General features: G+C 44.3%; 1 protein-coding gene across 2 annotated transcripts in view; it reads left to right on the top strand.

Annotated features, from left to right (window-relative positions):
- The window catches only part of XPO5 (exportin 5), a 42,683-nt gene that overhangs the window by 21,819 nt on the left and 2,383 nt on the right, over positions 1-18,481 (top strand). For both annotated transcript variants that reach the window (XM_086371780.1, XM_086371779.1), the window contains exons 18-27: positions 2,906-3,105; positions 3,735-3,834; positions 4,958-5,139; positions 12,785-12,885; positions 14,616-14,712; positions 15,351-15,487; positions 15,988-16,085; positions 16,891-16,937; positions 17,681-17,778; positions 18,397-18,459. In XM_086371780.1, the coding sequence (XP_086227906.1) occupies positions 2,906-3,105; positions 3,735-3,834; positions 4,958-5,139; positions 12,785-12,885; positions 14,616-14,712; positions 15,351-15,487; positions 15,988-16,085; positions 16,891-16,937; positions 17,681-17,778; positions 18,397-18,459 (1,123 nt within the window). The remainder of the gene's footprint in view (positions 1-2,905; positions 3,106-3,734; positions 3,835-4,957; positions 5,140-12,784; positions 12,886-14,615; positions 14,713-15,350; positions 15,488-15,987; positions 16,086-16,890; positions 16,938-17,680; positions 17,779-18,396; positions 18,460-18,481) is intronic.

The raw sequence follows: 18,481 nt of genomic DNA, 5'->3' as shown, positions 1-18,481 counted from the left end.
TGGACTTGGTGTCTTCTTCCTCTCATGCTGTGGCGGTGGTGGTGATGTTTAGTCACTGAGTTGTATCCAGCGCTTTGTGACTGCATGGACTGTAGCCCGCCAGGCTCCTCTGTCCGTGGGGTTTCCCAAGCAGGAATACTGGAGTGGGTTGCCATCTCCTTCTCCAGGGCATCTTCCCGACCCGGGGATTGACCTGTGTCTACTACATGGTAGGCAGATTCTTTCCCACTGCACCACCTGGTAGGCCCCTCCTCCTTCTCAGTGGAGTTAAATATGCAAACGTATTGTCTCAAAACAATGGTTCTCTTCCGTATGGGAGTGTCCCTGTCATTGTACACCTCTTTACCATACTATGTGATGTTCTTAACCACCATGCCAAGTAGTATGCAAGTCTTGAGAGAAGCCAGGTGCAAACCCTAACCTTTTTTGGAGGGTTTCTCTAAGAAGTTTAGCACTGCTTCAGATAACAATTAACCAAAAATTTCTTCTCTGAATACACAGTAGTTATGTCTGTCTGTCACTTTTCTTTCCCTCTCCCCCCACCTTTTTATTTGCTTTATGTAGTTATATGAAGAAGTGAAGTGAAGGGAAGTCGCTCAGTCGTGTCCGACTCTTTGCGATCCCATGGACAGTGGACTGTAGCCTGCCAGGCTCCTCTGTCCGTGGGATTTTCCAGGCAAGAATACTGGAGTGGGTTGCCATTTCCTTCTCCAGTGGATCTTCCCAACCCAGGGATCGAACCCGGGTCTCCCGCATTGTAGGCAGATGCTATATAAAACAAACTGATCTTTGTCCATAGTTCAGTCGCTCAGTCGTGTCCTACTCCTTGCAACCCCATGAACCGCAGCACGCCAGGTCTCCCTGTCCATCACCAACTCCCGGAGTTCACTCAAACTCATGTCCATTGAGTCAGTAATGCCATCCAGCCATCTCATCCTCTGTCGTCCCCTTCTCCTCCTGCCCTCAGTCTTTCCCAGCATCAGGGTCTTTCCAGTGAGTCAGCTCTTCACATCAGGTGGCCAAAGTATTGGAGTTTCAGCTTCAATATCAGTCCTTCTGATGAACACCTGGGACTGATCTCCTTTAGGATGGACTGGTTGGATCTCCTTGCAGTCCAAGGGACCCTCAAGAGTCTTCTCCAACACCACAGTTCAAAAGCATCGATTTCTTTGGTGCTCAGCTTTCTTTATAGTCCAACTCTCACATCCATACATGACCACTGGAAAAACCATAGCCTTGACTAGATGGACCTTTGTTGACAAAGTAATGTCTCTGCTTTTGAATATGCTATCTAGGTTGGTCATAACTTTCCTTCCAAGGAGTAAGCGTCTTTTAATTTCATGGCTGCAATCACCATCTGCAGTGATTTTGGAACCCAAAAATATAAAGTCTCTCACTGTTTCCCCATCTATTTGCCATGAAGTGATGGGACTGGATGCCATGATCTTAGTTTTCTGAATGTTGAGCTTTAAGCCAACTTTTTCACTCTCCACTTGCACTTTCATCAAGAGGCTGTTTAGTTCCTCTTCACTTTCTGCCATAAGGGTGGTGTCATCTACATATCTGAGGTTATTGATATTTGTCTTGGCAATCTTGATTCCAGCTTGTGCTTCTTCCAGCCCAGCGTTTCTCATGATGTAGTCTGCGTATAAGTTAAATAAGCGGGGTGACAATATACAGCCTTGACGTACTCCTTTTCCTATTTGGAACCAGTCTGTTGTTCCATGTCCAGTTCTAACTGTTGCTTCCTGACCTGCATACAGGTTTCTCAAGAGGTAGGTCAGGTAGTCTGGTATTCCCATCTCTTTCAGAATTTTACACAGTTTATTGTGATCCACACAGTCAAAGGCTTTGGCATAGTCAATAAAGCAGAAATAGATGTTTTTCTGGAACTCTCTTGCGTTTTCAGTGATCCAGTGGATGTTGGCAATTTGGTCTCTGGTTCCTCTGCCTTTTCTAAAACCAGCTTGAACATCTGGAAGTTCACGGTTCATGTATTGCTGAAGCCTGGCTTGGAGAATTTTGAGCATTACTTTACTAGCGTGTGAGATGAGTGCAATTGTGCAGTAGTTTGAGCATTCTTTGGCATTGCCTTTCTTTGGGATTGGTATGAAAACTGGCCTTTCCAGTCCTGTGGCCACTCCTGAGTTTTCCAATTTTGCTGACGTATTGAGTGCAGCACTTTCACAGCATCATCTTTTCAGGATTTGAAATAGCTCAACTGGAATTCCATCACCTCCACTAGCTTCATTCGTAGCGATGCTTCCTAAGGCCCACTTGACTTCGCATTCCAGGATGTCTGGCTCTAGATGAGTGATCACACCATTGTGATTATCTGGGTCGTGAAGATCTTTTTTGTACAGTTCTTCTGTGTATTCTTGCCACCTCTTCTTGATATCTTCTGCTTCTGTTAGGTCCATACCATTTCTGTCCTTTATCAAGCCCGTCTTTACATGAAGTGTTCCCTAGGTATGTCTGATTTTCTTGAAGAGATCTCTAGTGTTTCCCATTTTATTGTTTTCCTCTACTTCTTTGCATTACTCGCTGAGGAAGTCTTTCTTATCTCTTCTTGCTATTCTTTGGAACTCTGCCTTCAAATGGATATACTTTCCTTTTCTTTGTCCATGAAGATACTATAAAAGTTAATATGGAAAAAAAAAAAAGAGAGACAGATGGTTTTCCTGGTTATAGACGAGGAAAGCACAGTTCCCCAAATACTGAAGCCTACGTTGCCTTGCCTGTTCAGGCAAAAGAAGAGTGTTGTAATTAAGTTATCAAATGACAGTCTCACTGGCCTGACTATTCTGGGGATGTCTTCGTCCTCATTTTACCTTCCTTGAGTGATCCACACTCACTGAGAATCAGACCTTCACCGCCTCTGGCTTTTTCTCTCTGTGATATACAGCCCAGTTTCGACATGCTGTACAACCACGTGAAGCAGCTCCTCTCCAACGAGCTGCTCCTGACACAGATGGAGAAGTGTGCCCTCATGGAAGCCCTGGTTCTCATCAGCAACCAGTTCAAGAGCTACGAGCGTCAGAAGGTGTTTCTTGAGGAGCTGATGGCACCTGTAGCCAGCATCTGGCTTTCTGAAAACATGCACAGGTAGAGGAGAGCCTTTGCTCGTGACCTTCACTGCATTTGAGCACCCGCGCTCTTACCAAGAGCTGAGCCTGGGCTTGGGCATAGGATATGGAGGTGTCAGACAGCAGTACGCTGCAATGTGCGTCATGGCTTGTTTATTCTCATTGCTCCCGGTGATGCGTGAGGGTATCTAAAGGCAGTCTTGGAGTGAAGTGCTGAAAATACCACCTTGCTCTGCAGAGGTAGTGGAACAGAGAGGAAATGAATAAAGATGGATGGGGCGGGGGGGGCAGGAGGCCCCAGAGGGAGGTCTGCTGTGGTGTCAGGCTGCAGCCCCAGCACATGTAAAGGAGTGGGAACAGCTGGTGGGGGCCTTGAAAGTAGGAGCTGCACGGATGCCCTCTGTGCCCACACAGCATCTTCAAGTTTGCATCCTCTGTGATTCCTCAAGTGTCACTGGTCACATTTAGAAGGCGGAAGAGAAGTTTAATAAATCCTCACATGACAGCTGACAATGAATATGATTAGACTCCTCTCACTGTAACAACTGCTCTTTGGGGTTCAAGTAATACAGCTTATTATCTCTTGAGGAAGTAACTGTCCTTGGTTAGAATCACGGTGTAACTTGTCTTTCCCCTGCCGACCTGTAGAGTGCTCTCAGATGTCGATGCTTTTATTGCCTACGTGGGCGCCGATCGGAAAAACTGTGACCCGGGCCTGGAGGATCCCTGTGGCTTAAACCGAGCACGAGTAAGTAAGCTTCTCCTGGGAGTGGGAAGGTGTGTTAGCCTTGGATAGAAGTAGGGTATTGTCATTCATCCAGGTTTGTGGAGATTTTTTGTATACGACTGAAAAATCTGGGAGCCTCCGCTTTCCTGAATGTCTCCTTTCTTTTCTTTGGTCTTGAATTCTTGAGTTAGTTCTCACAACAGAGCTGGTGGTCTTTTTATGAAGCCGTTATTTTGATTTTAAGGATATCTAAGTAGCTCAGAGGACTAAAGGTGTAATGAGGAAGCAGGTCAGAACTTGGTCAGCAGGGTGGGTTCTCTGTGCCTTTGCTCTCTGGCATGTAAACTCCTGGGCTTCCCAGGTGATACAGTGCTACAGAATCCGCCTGCCAATGCAGGAGACACAAGTTCGGTCTTTGGGTCGGGAAGATCCCCTGGAAAAGGAAATGGAAACCCATTCCAGTATTCTTGCCCGAAAAGTTCTGTGGACAGAGAAGCCTGGCAGGCTATAGTCTGTGGGGTTGCAAAGAATTGGACATGACTGGGCACAAAAACACAACACAGCGTAAAGTCCTAAATGGTGGCCTGACTTGCAAACCTGAGATTTTCCAGTTCTTTGCTTTTCAAATGAGCATTGTGCCTGGCTCCATTATGGCAAAAAGTCTTATTAGTTAACCTGGCAAGTTGTCAGTTGCTAGAAAGTACTATGAGTGAGGATTAAGGCAAACCTATGAAGGCCTAAACTCGAGGGTGCAAGACCCACTCAAAACCAGTATGAAATGTTGTTAGGGTAAACACAGTTTTGAAGCATGTCCAGCCTACCGCCATTCCACCCCGAATGTGCCCAATCTCATCTGAAGCATGTCCAGGCCACCTTTGGGTCCTCAGGAGAGTCACCACAGCCTCTAGGACATCCTCGTGAAAGGGATGCTTCTGGAACCTACCACTGGTCTTGAAGACGGCATTGAATGGGTCCCTTTTGGACTTGACCTTAAAGAAAGAAACAAGAATGGTGGGGGGTGGGGAGTATCTTTCCTTCTCTCCAACTTTTGTATCACTTTCCCCATAATCTTGCAAAGATCTAATAGCACTGTGGTCTTTTCTTCCCCTTTTATGTTTACTTCTCATCTTCTGTTTTTCTGTAGATGAGCTTTTGTGTTTATAGCATCCTGGGTGTTATGAAACGAACTTGCTGGCCCACTGACCTAGAAGAGGCCAAAGCTGGGGGATTTGTGGTGGCTTATACACCCACTGGGAACCCAATATTCCGTAACCCCTGCACAGAACAGATCCTGAAACTTCTTGACAATTTGCTTGCCCTTATAAGGTGAGTCAGACTAAGGGTTTTTCTCTGTTGTATTTAAGACTCTTTACCTGACAAATCTCCAAAGCTTAATTTGTTTATATTTCTTCAGACCATTTGGTGGTAAATGAGAGATTAAGTCTTGGTTCTTTCTGGAAGGGCTTTTCTTTTTTAAAAATAACATTGGCTCTCCCTTGTCTAAGTCCTGCGTTCCAAGTGAACACATCCATGGGTTCTAATCTCAAAATGGCTTTTCTCGTTTTGAGCGCCCCCTGAGTTCTTTTACTTCTTTAAACTTCATTCCCTACCAAGTTTTCTTTAGTCTAAAATGTTGCCGCTAAGGGAATTGTTCATTGGGAGCGGGGCAGTTGCTTTCTGTGGTGGTGCTTTTCTGGGTTAGATGTTCACATGAGCTCATCTGGATTTATTAGTAGTGACTATGCTCTCAACTGGACCAGTCATGCCAAAGGAAGGCATGGCACCTCTTCCACGGCAGGGTCCTCAGTTTTTATTTCTCAAAGCTGAGTCCTCAGACCAGCAGCATCAGCAGTCACCTGAGAGCTTGGTTAAAATGTAGAATTAGGGTTTCACCCCAGACACACAAAATCTAGACTTACTGATTACTTGATATATGTTTGATGATCCAAGAATAGTCTCTTCAGCGCAAGAGAGCTTCTGGAGAGAAGCAGTTCTTACTGACCAAAGCAAAATGTGATTGCTTTTTTACATCTTAGAGTGTTTCTGAGTTCAGGTGAGAGCTCTGTTCCGCTGCGTTTTGGCCTCTTACCCTGTGGTGTAAGACCACAGTCGCAATTGGGCAGACCAAATTACTCATGTCTTAGGGATGCTCTGCTGGCAACAGAATCCAAGGTTTTAAGTTAATGTTGACCAAATTGGAGGGCTGGAGTGTCTGAACAAGTTGTCATTATGGACATGTCTGTGGAAATAGATAATATTTTGTTCTGATTTCAAAAGGAGAAAAGAGATTTCAAAGAAGTATGGCTTGCAAGTTGAGAGGGTAGTAGAATATTTAGTCAAGGAAAGGTTTGTTACCATATATATGTTTCTAAGACCAGAAGCATCTTCTATAGCTTAGAGAAATAAGAAGGTGATGAAGTCAGGCGGCAGGAGACTCACTGACTTCTCAGGCCTGTGGCCAGAGTCCCTGTGGTAGGAACCTAGACTTGAAAACAGGGTGCACCCCTGGTCGGGCAAGGAAACAAGACAGTTGTCAGAGAGTTCAGTGCTTTTGGAAAATCCTGAAGTCAATCAAAAGGTATTTGAAAAATGTTGACTGTAGTTACAAAGTAGCGAGATTGCTTGAGAAGTGTGCCTCTGGAGCTGTTAAAAGTTTCGCCTTATTTTTGTAATAAATTTTATCTTGAAGTATAATGTTAATGGTACAGATACACATAAGAAAAGGACACGAATTGTGAGTGCAGGCAGATGAATTTTGACAAAGTGGACACCTCCATGTAATCAGCACCTACATCAATAAACAGCCTTACCCAGTGCCTCTCAGTCCTTCTCTGCCCCTCAAGGGTGACCACTGTTCTGACTTCTAACTAACACTTTATCTGGTTTTGGGAGCTTTAATAAATGGAGTCAGAAGCACGCAGTCTTTGTGTCTTGGCTTCTCTTGCTCAGTGTCAACGTTCGTGGGGGCATCCGTGTTATCGTGTGTAGTTGCGGCTTGTCCGTTTCCATGGCTGGTGTGGTGTTCCATTGTGTGAGTATGCTCTAACTCATTGATCCACTTAGTGCTGGTGGACTTTTGGGTAGTTACCAGCATTTTTTTTTATTACAAAGAATGTAATAAATCCTTTTTTTATTACAAAGAACATTTATGACTATTAATGTTCTTACAAATATCTTTTTGTGTTGGGTAGGAATAGAATCCTACATAAAGGAATGGAGTTCCTGGTTTATAAGGTGTTCGTATTTTCAGCTTTCATAGAGTGAATCAGATAGTTTTCAAAAGTTGTCCTAATTTACATTTCTGCCAGTTTCTGTATTAACTCCTTGTTGGAAAATTCCTGTTTTAATTCCTTATCAACTGATAATCAAAGGTGTTAGAGCTGCACTGTCCAGTGTGGTAGCCATTAGCCACACAGCTGGCAGCTGAGCACTTAAAATATGGCTTGTCTGAATTGAGATAAACTGTAGGTATGAAGATACACACCACATTTCAGAAATTTAGTACAAAAAATTTAAATACCTCATTAATTTTTATATTGCTAACACTGAAATGATGATCTTTTTATGTGTCAGGTTAAATAACAATATAATTAATTTAAGCTATTTCTTTTCACTTTTCAAGTTTGGCTGGCTAGAAAACTTTAAATGGCTTACGTGGCTTACATTTTATTTCCACCGGACAGTGTTGTTCTTAGTGGATTGGATGGAAGATAGATGTGGGGGATAGAATTTTCTGGTTCTCAAAAGGTTCATTATCATTCGCTATCTGTTAGAATAACAAGTTTTCTGATAAACTTGAAGTTTGTTACATTGTTTCCATATATCTGCAATGTTTTATTGAAATCTTTGTATGTGGGAAGCCCTGGTTAGCCTAGTGATTATACTTTTTTGTTTGTTTGTTTGATATATGTATACCTTTTGAAATGTTACCACAGTAGATTTAGTTACCTTCATCACCTCACCGCGTTTTTTCCCCTTCTGTGATCTCTTTTGTAAGATCTCTCTTTCAAACACATAACACAGCATTGTTAGCTGTGGTCGCTGTGTGTATATATCGCCTCTGCAGAGCATGCTCATCTTTTTAACCGAAGTTTGTGCCTCCGACCACCTTCACCCATTTTCCCCACCCCCGTCTCCATCTGGCACCCATCAAACTGGCTCTGTTTCTATGTGTTTGGGTTTTTTGATTCCATATGTAATATCATACTCTATTTGTCTTTTAGTGTCTGGTGTATTTCATGTACATAATGCCCTCAAGGTCCATCATGTTCCAGAGAGCAAGATTTTCTCCTCTATTGTGGCTGAATAATATATACCTGTGGTATGATGGCTACATCCTTAGCTGATGATAATAAGAATATTTCAGATAGGTACAGATCATGCACAACTTAAGATTTTTATTGCTTGTCTTTTTCTTTGCCAAACAATGATTAGTTCCTCTTAATAGTGGAAGCATAGTGCTCTAACTTGCATGTGTGTCAGGAAAGGCGATATTTTAGGAATCTGACTATTACTAGGGCTTGTTGGACACCCTGCTTATGAACACATGATCTGGAGTCAGAGATACCAGAGCAGTATGTACTGAGTCCTTCTTCCACTGCATGTGAGTTAGAAGTGCAGTACCATGGTGCCACCTCCTTAGTGAGAAGTCGTTCAACTTAAGAAAATATATCAGCATAGTATACCATATTAATAGAAAAAGGGGGCGAGCCAGTTGATCATCTTAGTTGAGATAGAAAAGGCATTTGACAAAATCCGACACCCTCTCATGATAAATCCAACACCCTGTCAACAGTGTTGTTTTGCAACAGCAAACTAGGACTAGAAGGAAACTTTCTCAACATGAAAATGATTTTTACGAAAAATCCATAGCTTACGTTAATACTCAGTGGTGAAAGATGTAAAGGTTTTCTCTGTCATCAGGAACATGAGAAGGATGTCCACTCTCACCGCTGTTGTTTAACATTGTGTACCAGAAGCAGTTAGATAAGAAAGAGAAATAATGGCGTCCAGATGGGAAAAGAAGCAAAACTATCTCTATGCACAAATGATGGGCCTCCCATTTCATGGAAGATCCCAAAAAAACACCAGAAAACCCCAAAACAAAACAAAAACTACTATTGCCAATAAATAAATTCAGCCAAGTTATAGAATACAAGATCAACATACAAAAATCAGTTGTGTTTTTATACACCAGCAATGAATGATCCCCAAAGGAAATTAAGAACTTAATTACATTTGTAATAGCATTCAGAAGAATAAAGTATCTAGGAATAAATTTAACCAAGGGATATGAAAGACATATTCTGTAAACTAAAAACCATTCCTGGAATTAAAGATGACCTAAAGGGAAAGGCACCCTGTATTCATGGATTGGAAGACTCAAGTTCATTAAGATGGAATATTACCCAAAGCCATCTGAATGTTGAATGCAGTCCCTATTGAAATTCCAAAAGTGGGAATTCCCTGGCAGTCCAGTGGTCAGGACTGCATCTCCTCTACTGCAGGGGACACAGGTTTGATCTCTGGTCAAGGAAATAAGGTCCCCCAGGCTGAACGGCAAACAAACAAATTTCCAGCAGTGTTTTGTTTTGCAGAAAGCTGATCCTCAGATTCATATGGAATTGCAAGGAGCCCCCAAAAGCCAAAACAGTTTTGAAAAAGAAGCACCAAATTGGGAGACTCAGATGTCTCAATTTCAAAACTTATTGCAGAGCTAGAGAAGTCAAAATAGTTTGTAACTGAGAAAGGATAGTGATGGTGTTTTAGTCACTAAGTTGTATCCGACTGACTCTGCGATGCTATGGACTGTAGCCCGCCATGCTCCCCTGTCCATGGGATTTTCCAGGCAAGAATACTGGAGTGGGTTGCCATTTCCTCCTCCAGGGGATCTTCCCAACACAGAGATTTAACCTGCATCTCCTGCTTGGCAGGCCTATTCTTTACCATTGAGCCACCTGAGAAGCCCACTGAGAAGGGTAGACATATGGAAACAGATAATCTCATGAAAATGCTCAAAAGGCTTGACTAGACATGTCTCTGCTGCTGCTGCTGCTGCTGCTAAGTCGTTTCAGTCGTGTCTGACTCTGCGCGACCCCATAGACAGCAGCCCACCACGCTCCCCTGTCCCTGGGATTCTCCAGGCAAGAACACTGGAGTGGGTTGCCATTTAGACATGTCTCTAAAGAAGATATACAAACGGCCAATATGGCCATGAAAAGATGCTGAACATCTTTAGTCATTCCGTTCAGTTCAGTCGCTCAGTTGTGTCCGACTCTTTGCGACCCCATGAATTGCAGCACGCCAGGCCTCCCTGTCCATCACCAACTCCCAGAGTTCACTCAAACTCATATCCATCAAGTCGGTGATGCCATCCAGCCATCTCATCCTCTGTCGTCCCCTTCTCTTCCTGCCCCCAATCCCTCCCAGCATCAGAGTCTTTTCCAATGAGTCAACTCTTGACATGAGGTGGCCAAAGTACTGGAGTTTCAGCTTTAGCTTCAGTCCTTCCAAAGAACACCCAGGACTGATCTCCTTTAGAATGGACTGGTTGGATCTCCTTGCAGTCCAAGGGACTCTCAAGACTCTTCTCCAACACCACAGTTCAAAAGCGTCAGTTCTTCGGCACTCAGCCTTCTTCAAGTCCAACTCTCACATCCATACATGACCACAGGAAAAACCATAGCCTTGACTAGACAGACCTTTGTTGGCAAAGTAATGTCTCTGCTTTTGAATATGCTATCTAGGTTGGTCATAACTTTCCTTCCGAGGAGTAAGCGTCTTTTAATTTCATGGCTGCAGTCACCATCTGCAGTGATTTTTGGAGCCCAAAAAAATAAAATCTGACAGTTTCCACTGTTTCCCCGTCTATTTCCCATGAAGTGATGGGACCGGATGCCATGATCTTCGTTTTCTAAATGTTGAGCTTTAAGCCAACTTTTTCACTCTCCATTTTCACTTTTATCAAGAGGCTTTTTAGTTCCTCTTCACTTTCTGCCATAAGGGTGGTGTCATCTGCATATCTGAGGCTATTGATATTTCTCCCGGCAACCTTGATTCCAGCGTGTGCTTCTTCCAGCCCAGTGTTTCTCATGATGTACTCTGCATATAAGTTAAATAAGCAGGGTGACAATATACAGCTTTGACGTACTCCTTTTCCTATTTGGAACCAGTCTATTGTTCCATGTCCAGTTCTAACTATTGCTTCCTGACCTGCATGTAGGTTTCTCAAGAGGCAGGTCAGGTGGTCTGGTATTTCCATCTCTTTCAGAATTTTCCACAGTTTATTGTGATCCACACAGTCAAAGGCTTTAGTCATTAGGGAAATGCAAATCAAAACTAAAATAAAGAAACCTCACACCCATTAGGATGGCAGCTATCCAAAAATCAGAAAATAAGTGTTAGGAAGGATGTGGGGAAATTGGGACTCTTTTACACTGTTGGTAGGAATGTAAAATAGTACAGCTGCTGTGGAAAACAGCTTGGCAGTTCCTCAAAAATTAAAAATAGTGGGAGTCCCTGGTAGTCCGCTGGTTAGGACTCTGCTTCCACTGCAGGGGGGCCAGTTTCAATCCCTGATCAGAGAACTAAGATCCTGCAGTGCAGCACCCCCCACCAAAAAAATGTAATTAAACAATTAAAAATTGGAAACAATTACCATATTAAGCAGCAATTCCAGCTCAAGGTATATAGTCAAAAGAATTAAAAATGGGTCATAAAGAACTATTTATACACCCATGTTCATAGCAGCATTACTCCCAATAGCTACATAAAACGTGGAAGCAACCAGAATGTTCCATCAGTGGATGAGTAGGTAAGCAAAATGTGATCTTTACAATGGAATATCATTCAGCCTTAAAAAGGAGGGAGTTTTTGCAACATGCTACAATATGGGTAAACCTTGACTTAATGCTAAGTGGAATAAGCCAGTCACAAAAAAGCAGTTTAAAGGAGTGTAGTGATGAATGCATGTGGTTAGGTTTTTTAAAAATTATTGAAGGTTTTCAAAGAATAAGTGTGGTCTAAAATAATCATGTCCATCTTTTTAAAAGTTACCTATTTGTTTATCTATGTGGGTGTGTTAGGTCCCCTAGTCGCAGCGTGTAGAATCTCGGTTGTGGCACACAGACTCTAGTTATGCTCAGGCTTAGTTGCTCCATCACATACGGGATGGAGCACATCACATCCGAACCCGGGTCCCCTGCAATGAACAATGGCTTCCTAACCACTGGACCACCAGGGAAGTCCCTCAGTGTTCCTCTTAAATATTTAATCTGCCTGGTCCATTTTATATTCTAGAATTTTCTGTACATTTGAAATTTTTATAATTAACCTTTGAAAGAAAAATAGGTAGCTTTGCTCTCTGGCTATCGTGTTCAGGGGTGCCGTTGCTGTGGAAGACAGATCAGGTCCGTACTCTAACAAAGTATAACTATTCAGGTGAGTCATTTTTGGTGAGGAAGAAATGCTCACGTTAGGAATTGCGATGCGCCTCTAGGAGGCTAAACAGCTGTCAGAACATTGTTGGGTCCACCCTGCTGGATGAGAGACAAAAAATCCTAAAGATGGGGGTATATTACTACCTGCTGTCTGTTCCCGCCTGTGGTCCTGCACCACAATGCCTCTGACATTTCATCCTTAGTCACTGGCAGTCTGAAAACAGAGCGCCCAGGCACTGTCTCAGATTTGAAAGAATTTTGTTTTCCAGCTTTAGACTGAGATGTTGTCCAGCTCTCTCAGAATTCGATTCTTGTGGTCGATTGCTGTTAGGTGTTGTATACCATACAGATAAACTTAATAGCTTCAAGTCTAACCCCTTCTCCAGGGAAACATTTAAATTCTTCTACCAAGAATAGTGCTGACAGGAAGATGTCTGTGTGGAAATGCAACATCATTGAATTATAAGGTAAAATCCACTCTTTCCTTCTGCAGCAGGCTAAGAAAGTTCACACAGCATTCTTATTTTTTTCAGAACTCACAATACGTTATACGCACCAGAAATGCTAGCCAAAATGGCAGAACCTTTCACAAGGGCTCTGGATATGCTTGAAGTGGAAAAATCTGCTATTTTAGGTAAGAAATTGAACCTTTTTTTTTCTTGAAGTTCAGCTTATCCCTAATGCAGCTTCAGTGTGCCTTGTGTCCCTTTCTCCTCACCTGGCAGTACCTGGACCACTAGTTTGTTCAGAAATGCACATATGGAATTCCTCCAGGCTCTCTGGAAACAAACGCATTCACTTCATTATCTTAACATGCAGAGGTCTCCAGAAGCATACACAACCCACATTAACCCCTCCTCCGCTTTAGCTACCAGCTGGTGGTACATGTTAGAGCATTTAGATTGTAAATAAACCATGGTTTTTTTGCCCTGAAGCATATTAGCTTACTTTCCTGTCTTTTGTATGGAGGGCAGGGGGAAGGGGAAAAGTAATAAAACAATTAAGCTTAAATAGCTTCAATCAGTAAAATACTATATTTATTATTAAAATTTTAAAGGAATCGTTTCTAAGTCAGGTTTCGCCTTTATCAGAATGTTGCTTTAACTCGTATTTCCCATTAGGAAATGACTTTACAATCATAATTATGATACGTGCTGTGTAGGAAAGTGACTGGGAGAGAGGGTTTATTGGAAAACCCAACCCAGTCGTGGAGAGGAGTCACAAGATTGCCTCTGAGTGGAGACTTAGGATGCACAGGAACCAACCAGACGGGGGGCAAAAGGAGATGCTGAGCATTCTAAGCAGACAAGAATGGCAGATCCCGATCCCCAGGCATTAGGCAGAGAGCTCAGTACATCCAGGGAAGGGGAGGCGACTCGTGTGGCTGGAACACAGAGCAGGGTGATCAGTTAGAAGTTGGAACTGCAGACAACAGAGTTGTCTAAACTGTGTGCTGATCTCTGAAAGTTCGGGCTGGCTCTCCATCACAGCCCCCCAGTGTTTCTTGCCCCGGCTGTCACCTCTGCCTGGGCCTGGCCATGATTAAGCAATCTAATGCGCATGCCTCAGCCGTGACTTAATGACAAGAAGACTGTTGGTTTCCCTTTCCAGGGCCCATCTGTTTTGACCTAAATGATCCTGGGCCATTTCCTTTGGCCCCACTATTTAAGCTCCCTGTTTCAGACACCAGTGAAGGTAGAACATCCAAGAAATGTCTTACTGTTAGTAAAAAAAGTAGGTTTTGCTTCACCGCCTATTCCTCTTCCATCCCACTTCCGTTATTCAAAGTAAGCCAAGAACTGGTGCTGTAGAAATATATGACTGACCAAAACATAGTAGAATGGGTAAACAATTCCCTCTGGCAGCTGCCAGGCAGAAGCAAGGCTGGAAACAAAATTGCCTCTGATTAGAAGTACAGATCTTCGACGGCAGCTCTTTGAGATAAATGGGCTTCATTTTGATCTGCTATACATCTCGACCCTTTGCATAAATTTTTGCTTGAAAAAGAGATTCTGTGACTTAAAAGGGAAGGGGTACATTCCAGGTGCTTTATGGAGAGATCATTTGAGGCTGTCATTGTGTGCTTCGGTACAAGTTCCATCTGGAGAAACCCAGGCGAAAGTTGGAGTCTTCACACCTGGACATTTAAATGGCTTTCACCTTTGCCTGCAAAGGCAATGTAACAGTCCCTTCAGGGAAGCTGTTAGCGTCTCCTGCTGGTAGAAGACTTGGTTAGCTGCTTTGCATTTATAGCACCCCACCCCACCCCCCACTCCCCAAACCACCTCTGCCTGCGGAGGGTGCTGGTAGGCTGAGAGCCCTCGGCAGTGGAGCAGCAGGTTCCTGACCCATCTTTGTCTGTAGGATTACCTCAGCCTCTCCTGGAACTGAATGACTCTCCTGTCTATAAAACGGTCTTGGAAAGAATGCAGCGTTTCTTCTGCACCCTCTATGAAAACTGGTAAGGAACCCATGCTGCCTTTTCATGTTCTTCTCCTAGACATGCCATGTGTAGGAATGGCCTTGGGTTTTACATCTGATTCAGCGTTCTAGTGTACAGGTAATATGACGACAAAATTTGACTGATGATTCTAGTGTCAAATCAAAATGAACAGGCTGATTTCCTCCTTTTTCTTTTTTTTTAATTGTCACATGTGCCTTTAATCCTAGCCATGACTTGATATTTTAATGCCCACCTTGTCTATTTCCAGTGCATATGATGATGAGATCAGAGTAGAAGATGGGGATGCATGTTCTCAGACCTCACTACTCATAGCCCACTTTCCGTGGGACACTAGAAGGTGGCGGCCATGTTTGGTGGCCTGGGGTCCTGGTTGTGGCATCAGGGGTAGGGGGTAACTGGCTCTGCTGTCAACAAGTTTCCTTAAAAGTGGTGGGGGCTGATATTTTCACTTCTGATAGAAGATTAAGTCCACATCTTCAAAGGATGGTGATTAAACTGAAGTTCTCTTAAGAAGGAAATACAGTCAATTGCTTTTCTAGCTGAGAAGTCTTCTCGTAGACAAGAGATTCCCAGGGGAGTCAGGGATGGTGGTGACAGATCATGGATTTGATTTTGCCCATGATTTTCCCTTGCAGTTTCCACATCCTCGGGAAGGCAGGCCCTTCCATGCAGCAGGACTTCTACACTGTGGAGCACCTGGCCACCCAGCTCCTCAGCTCCGCCTTTGTCAACTTGAACAATATTCCTGACTACCGACTCAGACCCATGCTTCATATCCTTTCGAAAGTCCCTGGAAAACCCCCAAAGGGCTAGAAGGTTAAGACAGGAACTGTTCACAGGCACTAGAGGAGGCAGAGCTGAGCTGCGTGAAACAGATGGAGTCATTTCTATTCAGTATACAGTAACCACATTAAAAAGACAAGAAGATTGAAGTAAACAGCAGGGAAAACCTGAAAGCAGTCAGGGGGTCTTGAAAGCTCTTTCTCCTTAGAGATATCTTTACCTTCCCACTGCTTAGAAAGATGGAGGATGAAGCTCTTATCCCTTTCCTGTACTTTGTCGGGTGCCTCTCTTTGAAGACACTCTTATACTGCATTCTCATTCGGATTCTCTGTTTTCATTTGTTTTGGGGAGTGTCTTTCTTTCCTGAAGTGACAATATAAGGAGAGTGGTGAAGGAGAGCTATTGTAGTTCCAGCCTCACAGGGGAGCCGTGCTTCAGAACAACAGGGTATGCGCTCGTATGCTAAGGCTCCTTAACCTGCGTCGGCATGGGTCTTTGTGAAGCCTCTGGTGCTCTTCTGTCCCCCGGAGCACTATGAAGCCCTGGTGTCTCCCATCCTTGGACCTCTTTTCACCTACCTCCACGTGGTAAGAGATCAGTCAGGAAAGGGTAGCACAAAGACCTCTTAGAGTGGGTGGCCTCTTGTGAGTCTCACAAGCTAAGAGCTCCCAGAAGTGTCGTCTGCTCACCCTGCCAGGACAGCTGCACATCTGCCCCACCCTGCCCCCCACCCCCACCCTGCACTGGATAGAGCAGCTCACCCAAGAACTAAACTGGTCCCATTGCCCACCGAGCACATGCAGACTCAGGTTCTGCTCCTGTCCTCCTGTTAACTGAGGAGAGGTGGTCAGCAGAGTGCTCCTCTGGAATTGTTTCCCCAACTCGAATTAAGCAAGGAGACCAGCTGGGCAGAGAATTTGGTGCATCCAGAAGAGACTCAGGATTTCTAAAATGCTCTTGATCCTTGCCAAGCAAAGAAATGTTTGATATGCTGCCCTTCACTCGGGTTTGGGAGGGGATGTTGTTCCATTGCTGAGTCATGTCTAACACTCTTCAACCCCATGGACTGTAGCCCGCCAGGCTCCTCTGTCCGTGGGATTTTCCAGGCAAGAACACTGGAATGGGCTGCCATTTCCTTCTTCAGGGGATCTTCCCAGACCAGGGATCAAATCCATGTTTCCTGCATTGTCAGGTGGATTCTTTACCACTGAGCCACCTTGGGAGAGGTTACAGAAACCATATCTGGTTTTTTAACCTTATGAGATTTCCTAAGGCTCTGCAATTGTTACCTGGACTCATCCTCAGCTAATTCTAACCACTGAGTGGGCCTTAGATATTATCTTTTCCAGCCTTGCCCCCAGTGTAGTGCTTATTTCTGTTTTGTTTTCCCAGAGGCTTTCCCAAAAATGGCAAGTCATCAACCAGAGGAGCCTGCTTTGGTAAGGGAGTATCTCTTCTCCTTGATGGATGAGCTGGCAGCCAGGTTTGGGGTGAGAGAAGGCAGCCATAGGGTAGGAAGGATTCTACCATCCCAGGTCTAGAAGAGTACTGGGTTATAGTTAGTCATGCTCAGCCTAAATGGTAGAAGGAAGGGTTCTACCATCCCAGGGCTAAAATAGTGGGTTATAGTTACGCTCAGCCGAAACAGTAGATGGCCTTTCTCTCACAGGCAGACTCAGCTCAAGCTTTCGTTGGGGATACCTTCAGCTGCCTTAGGTGAATGCTGAGACATTCTTACCACTTAGGATTTTGATCGAGTCCCCTCGAGCCAACTGGATAGTCACAAGCATTATAATAATGCCCCTCAGTGATCACTGCTGCTGCATACAGGCTTTCTGCAGCTGTGGAGAGCAGGGGTCACCCTTTGTTACGGTGCCTGGGCTTCTCATTGCAGTGGCTTCTCTTGTGGAGCCTGGGCTCTAGGGTGTGTAGGCTCAGTAGTTGTGACACATGGGCTTAGTTGCCCTGTGGCATGTGGGCTCTTCCCAGACCAGGGAGCGAACCCATGTCCCCTGGGTTGGCAGGTGGATTCTTAACCACTGGAAGTCCACTGCTGCCCATTCCTAACGTCCGAGTGGAATGTCGACCAGGGAAGTCAGAGAAGGAAGTGGGCACAGAGGGCCTGGCTAGGGTCACTGCTGCTTTTGCATTCCCATGAGCCTTGGTCCCTGATTTTGTGCAGTGGAGAAGATGAGACGACAGATGAAAACCCAGAGTCGCAAGAGATGCTGGAGGAACAACTGGTGAGGATGTTAACCCGAGAAGTCATGGACCTGATCAGTAAGTGGCGTGGGAACCAGGGGTCGAAGACGGGCCTTTTTCTGGAAAAACAGCTGGTCACTCACCTACATGTTTGCAGCAACACGGACAGACTGATAAGAAATAATGAACTAAATAGAGACTAGGTAGCCTTTAAGTCAACTTAAAGACGTGTTGTGAATTGTGAACTGAATCGTAGTTGTTCATACTAAGGCCAGTACATAAACAAATGGTTCAAATAGCAGGAGGGATTTGGATGAACGGTAGGAGTAACTTCCTAGCTTTGTCAAACGGGGAAACTTTTAATTCTTGGACATGCAGGTGATTACATTTTTTACTTTTTGGTTAGTTCATTTGTTTGACATCCATAGTACACCAGTTATACCTATGAGACCTCCACTCCCAGTCAGTTACTCTTAGGTCATTCTGTAATTTCCCTCCAGTTGATTGAACTTGAAGAGGGACCAGAACACGGTCTGGTCAGATGCTTTGGTTTCTATTGGTGAAGCCGACTTTGTGCCTGGACGGTCCTCTACCTTCCCCCGTCCTCGCCTGCCCAGAGACAGTTTGGGATCCACTGGCCTGAGATGGCTGTTGTCTGGTGGTGATCAGCCCAGTAACCCTGCTTTCTTGCTTTAGCTGTGTGCTGTGTTTCAAAGAAAGGTGCTGACCACACTGCTGCTCCCCCTGCAGATGGAGATGGTAAGTGAGGCTGTTGCAGCCC

Source organism: Bos grunniens, chromosome 23 (assembly GCF_055505025.1).
Source record: "Bos grunniens cultivar Pamir isolate PY7600 chromosome 23, Bosgru_T2T1.0, whole genome shotgun sequence".
Lineage (NCBI taxonomy): Eukaryota > Metazoa > Chordata > Mammalia > Artiodactyla > Bovidae > Bos > Bos grunniens.
Note: the sequence above shows the minus strand (reverse complement) of the source record. Positions and strands in the feature narration are given on the sequence as shown.